The following is a 5,569-nucleotide window of genomic DNA, read 5'->3' on the forward strand; positions in this document are numbered from 1 at the left end:
CTCTCGAACTAAAACACTTAACACATCTGTGTAGTCTCACCTAGCCTACACCATCTGTCCCAACGCTGTAGTAGAGTGTAGTCTCACCTAGCCTACACCATCTGTCCCACCGCTGTAGCAGAGTGTAGTCTCACCTAGCCTACACCATCTGTCCCAACGCTGTAGTAGAGTGTAGTCTCACCTAGCCTACACCATCTGTCCCAACGCTGTAGCAGAGTGTAGTCTCACCTAGCCTACACCATCTGTCCCAACGCTGTAGTAGAGTGTAGTCTCACCTAGCCTACACCATCTGTCCCAACGCTGTAGCAGAGTGTAGTCTCACCTAGTCTACACCATCTGTCCCAACGCTGTAGTAGAGTGTAGTCTCACCTAGCCTACACCATCTGTCCCAACGCTGTAGCAGAGTGTAGTCTCACCTAGCCTACACCATCTGTCCCACCGCTGTAGCAGAGTGTAGTCTCACCTAGCCTACACCATCTGTCCCAACGCTGTAGCAGAGTGTAGTCTCACCTAGCCTACACCATCTGTCCCAACGCTGTAGCAGAGTGTAGTCTCACCTAGCCTACACCATCTGTCCCAACGCTGTAGCAGAGTGTAGTCTCACCTAGCCTACACCATCTGTCCCAACGCTGTAGCAGAGTGTAGTCTCACCTAGCCTACACCATCTGTCCCAACGCTGTAGCAGAGTGTAGTCTCACCTAGCCTACACCATCTGTCCCAACGCTGTAGCAGAGTGTAGTCTCACCTAGCCTACACCATCTGTCCCAACGCATAGCAGAGTGACACACGCCATTAAACCTACACACACTTACGTGCGTAATGTCAGATAAGGAAACAGACAACATACTGCTGCTACAATAACAGGTGGCAGGTGCCCTTTTCACATCTGTACTCAGAGATGAGATTTACAGGCCTCCCGGGTGCTGCAGTGGTCTCCCGGGTGCTGCAGTGGCCTCCCGGGTGCTGCAGTGGTCTAAGGCAGTGCATCGCAGTGCTAGCTTTTTTCACTCTACTATTATTCTGACATTTCACATTCTTAAATCAAAGTGTTGATCCTAACTGACCTCAGGACAGGACATTTTTACTAGGATTAAATGTCAGGAATTGTGAAAAAACTGAGTTTAAATGTATTTGGTTAAGGTGTATGTAAACTTCCGACTTCAACTGTATCTCTGTGATGCAGTCTGACTGCCCTCTATGTCTCACACTGAACAATTTTGTGACTAAAGTAAACAACAACAAAATAAATGATATCACCAAAGCAAAGATAAATTACCTAAAAAACGATGGAAAAATACATGAGCACCTAAATATTATATTATGGGCAGAAAACGTTGTTCATTGAAGTTAATGGGTCATTTATAACAAAACCTTTTGATACAGCCAATCATTTCAATGACTACTTAAAGCAGACAAACTGAGAAGAGAAATTACAACATTGAACCATCAAATTTGTGTATTGAAGATTGAAAAATGAAATAAGAATTACGGTTTTGGAATTTGATGAAGTTTGTGTGGAAAAGGTAGAAAAACGATCATTATCGATCAATAATGATACGCCACCAGGTATAGACAACCTTGAAGGGAAACTATAGAGAACGGTAGCAGACAGTATTGCCACCCCTATTTTCTAAATCTTTAACCAAAGCTTTAATGAGTGTGTGTCCACAGGTGTGGAAGGAATCTAAATTCCACTGCCTAAAAATAGTAAAGCACCATATGCTGGCTCTAACAGCCGACCAACCAGTTTGCTGCCTGTTCTTAGTGAACTGATGGAGAAAATTGGGTTTGAACAAATAGAATGCTATTTTTCAAAGAACAAGCTAACTACTGACTTTCAGCATGTATATATGTAAGGGCACTCAACATGTACTGCATTGACTCAGACGACTGATGATCGGCTAAAATACATGGATAATAAAATGATAGTTGGAGCTGTATTGTTAGATTTCAATGCAGCCTTTGATGTTTTTGAAAAACTCACTTGCTATAGCTTTACATCACCTGCCATCACATGGAAAGTTATTTATCCAATAGAACCCAGAGTGTTCTTCAAATGGAAGCTTCTCTAACATCAGATATGTACAGTGCGGTGTCCCTCAGGGCAGTTCCATTAGGCCATTACTCTTCTCTAATTTTACAAATAATTTGCCACTGGCCTTACTAGAAGCTAAAATGACTATGTATGTTGATGATTGCACACTCTACACATCAGTACCTACAGCCAGTGAGCTCACTTGAGACTCTTAGCAGGGAGTTAGTCAGTGAATGGGTATTTAACAATAAAACTGGTCTTAAATACAATCAAAAGCATTGCATTTGGTTCAAAGCATTCTTTTAGAACCTCAACTGGAGTTGTGCATAAAGGGTGTGACCTTTGAACTCCCAGGAGAAACATTGAATTGTCAGTTATCGCGGTCAAGTCATATTGGCAAAGTTGTTGTGAAGATTTTTTTATTTTACCTTTATTTAACCAGGCTAGTTGAGAACAAGTTCTCATTTGCAACTGCGACCTTATTTTTTATTATTTATACTTTAATTAACTAGGCAAGTCAGTTAAGAACAAATTCTTATTTACAATGACGGCCTACACCGGCCAAACCCAGACGACGCTGGTCCAATTGTGCGCCGCCCTATAGGACTCCCAATCACGGCCGGTTGTGATACAGCCTGGATTCGAACCAGGGTGTCTGTGGTGGCACTGAGATGCCGTGCCTTGGACCGCTGCGCCACTCGGGAGCCCACATGCATGATAGTCTTTCATGGTTGAGGGTTGAAGAGTAATGTACTACTTCTCTTCTAGTCTTTTTAAAGAAACATTTGTGTAGAAAAAGGAGGAAGGGAAGCGCTACTAAGGTACACAATAGTACATTTTGGTAGACAGATGTGTTGAAAATGCCAAACCACTTGTAGAATATATTTGCATATACTTCCAAACATACCCTACCTGACATGCCACCATGGGTTTCTTCACAGTACCCAAACACAAAACAGATTTAATACATCGCTCAGTTATGTATAGAGCCATATGATCGTGGAATGCTTTGTAAACAGATGTTACTCAGGCAAAAAGCAAGTTTAGCTTTAAAAAACCCATGTAAAAACATATCACAGCGCCTCTCCTCTTCTAAAGATCTAATTTAACTGGATATATGAATATGTAAATATGAAGTGTGTGTACACATGAATCTATGTGTTATTTGATCGTTTTGATGTCTTCACTATTATTAGAAAATGTAGAAAATAGTACCAAAAAAAATACAAATTTAAATCCTTGAATGAGTAGGTATGTCAGGTCGCAGTTGTAAATGACAACTTGTTCTCAACTAGCCTGCCTGGTTAAATTAAGGTGAAATAAACCATGTAAAAAATGTCCAAACCTTTGACTGGTACTGTATATTATTATTTGATGTCCTTGTCTATAACTTTTCTGTACTAGTACATTTTATGTGGACCCCAGGAAGACTAGCTGCTACATGGGCAGTAGTTACTGAGGAACCAACTAAACTAAACAGACATGGACCTCTATCTCCCTCTAGTGGAGACAACTGGGAATACAATGATGTGCAGGTGGTAAACATATGGACACTTCCAGAAATACTGTCTGCGATGAGACTCCATATGATTAGGACCTCACAGACTTGTGGAGTAATTCATTTTTTTCCTTCATTTCCTACAGCAGTATAGTAGTGTAGAGAAGTAAGTAAACAATTAAAATGTGTGATTGACTCTATTCCTGGAGACTAGCAGTAATTACCCTAATCATAAATCCCCATCTTGCGACGATCATAACTTGTAATGTTTGGTGCCTGCTCAACATGCGTGTTATTCTACTGGGTACTTAGCGTAGCCAATCAGAGAGAACGCAACAGCAACCAATCAGAGGCTCTGGATGTCTCTGTCACATTGAAGTCTTCTGTCTAAATGTAAAAGATGTTCCCCTGTACAGACAGTCAGTATGCCCCTGTACAGACAGTCAGTATACCCCTGTACAGACAGACAGTATGCCCCTGTACAGACAGACAGTATGCCCCTGTAGTCAGTATACCCCTGTACAGACAGTCAATATTCCCCTGTACAGACAGTCAATATTCCCCTGTACAGACAGTCAGTATGCCCCTGTACAGACAGTCAATATTCCCCTGTACAGACAGTCAGTATGCCCCTGTACAGACAGTCAGTATTCCCCTGTACAGACAGTCAGTATTCCCCTGTACAGACAGTCAGTATTCCCCTGTACAGACAGTCAGTATTCCCCTGTACAGACAGTCAGTATTCCCCTGTACAGACAGTCAGTATTCCCCTGTACAGACAGTCAGCATACCCCTGTACAGACAGTCAGTATGCCCCTGTACAGACAGTCAGTATGCCCCTGTACAGACAGTCAGTATGCCCCTGTACAGACAGTCAGTATGCCCCTGTACAGACAGTCAGTATGCCCCTGTACACAGTCAGTATGCCCCTGTACAGACAGTCAGTATGCCCCTGTACAGACAGTCAGTATTCCCCTGTACAGACAGTCAGTCAGTATGCCCCTGTACAGACAGTCAGTATGCCCCTGTACAGACAGTCAGTATTCCCCTGTACAGACAGTCAGTATTCCCCTGTACAGACAGTCAGTCAGTCAGTATTCCCCTGTACAGACAGTCAGTCAGTCAGTATGCCCCTGTACAGACAGTCAGTATGCCCCTGTACAGACAGTCAGTATGTGTATTGTGTGGAACTCAGGAGAGTCTGTGTGTGTGTGTGTGTTTATAATGTACCTTGCCACATCTTGTGAGCTGTTGGTCCTTGCAGCCTCCAGAAGTGCATCACCTGGAAAGAAGACTCATGTCCTTTAAGTATCTTTAGCAGAGTGTGTACAACACACACACACACACACACACACACACACACACACACACACACACACACACACACACACACACACCTTCGTATCAGAGTCCTTCTTGAGGCAGAAGGCCATGGCTGCAGCAGACAGTACCCCAGCAGAGGCCAGTGCATAAGGGCGGCTGCTCCCGCTCTGTCCCCCGGTCCTTTCCCCGCTCTGTTCCCAGTACAGGTTGTTGTTGTTGCGTCCCTTGGAAGCCAGAGAGGCCCAGGAGCTCCTGCGACCCTGGAGATTAGAGAGCCACCTGGGGGCCAGATGGTGATACTGTATGGCCAGGCTCACACTCTGGCCTTTCGCCTCCTCGCTCAGAATTCCTCTACGGGAGACACGGGAGGTAGAAACGATGGGGTTCCGGTTGGCGTCCGCTTTATCGAGGATGATGTGGTTCCTCGCGGCGTCCTTTGTGCTTGTCTGGAGCACACGGCACGGGGAAAGGCTGCGCGACCTTCGCATGAAGATCCGCGGTGGAACCGAAGACAACATTGCGGGAAAACACGGGAACCGTGCAACGTTAAGCCTGATGATAGTACTTACTTGCAACGACAACACCTTTAATTGAAGTCTACTGCCGTTATTCCGCCTACAGACTGTTATTTATCTCGTGATGGTTGACAGCAGGGACAGAACAAAAACAACCGCAGCATGGGATGTTACTGGAACATGAACTGCATCATGGGA

At 44.3% G+C, this 5,569-nt stretch overlaps 1 protein-coding gene across 2 annotated transcripts in view; it reads right to left on the minus strand.

The window, feature by feature from the left end:
* LOC115142002 (mitochondrial disaggregase-like) overlaps positions 1-5,569 on the minus strand; it is an 89,288-nt gene extending 83,719 nt beyond the window's left edge. The window contains exons 1-2 of one of the 2 annotated variants that reach the window (XM_065000521.1): positions 4,932-5,569; positions 4,764-4,817 (exon numbers count right to left, since the gene is read on the minus strand). In XM_065000521.1, the coding sequence (XP_064856593.1) occupies positions 4,764-4,817; positions 4,932-5,374 (497 nt within the window). In that variant the 5' untranslated portion in view covers positions 5,375-5,569. The remainder of the gene's footprint in view (positions 1-4,763; positions 4,818-4,931) is intronic. The other variant, XM_065000522.1, reaches the window with a different exon arrangement.

This window comes from Oncorhynchus nerka, linkage group LG14 (assembly GCF_034236695.1).
Source record: "Oncorhynchus nerka isolate Pitt River linkage group LG14, Oner_Uvic_2.0, whole genome shotgun sequence".
Classification (NCBI taxonomy): Eukaryota; Metazoa; Chordata; class Actinopteri; order Salmoniformes; family Salmonidae; genus Oncorhynchus; species Oncorhynchus nerka.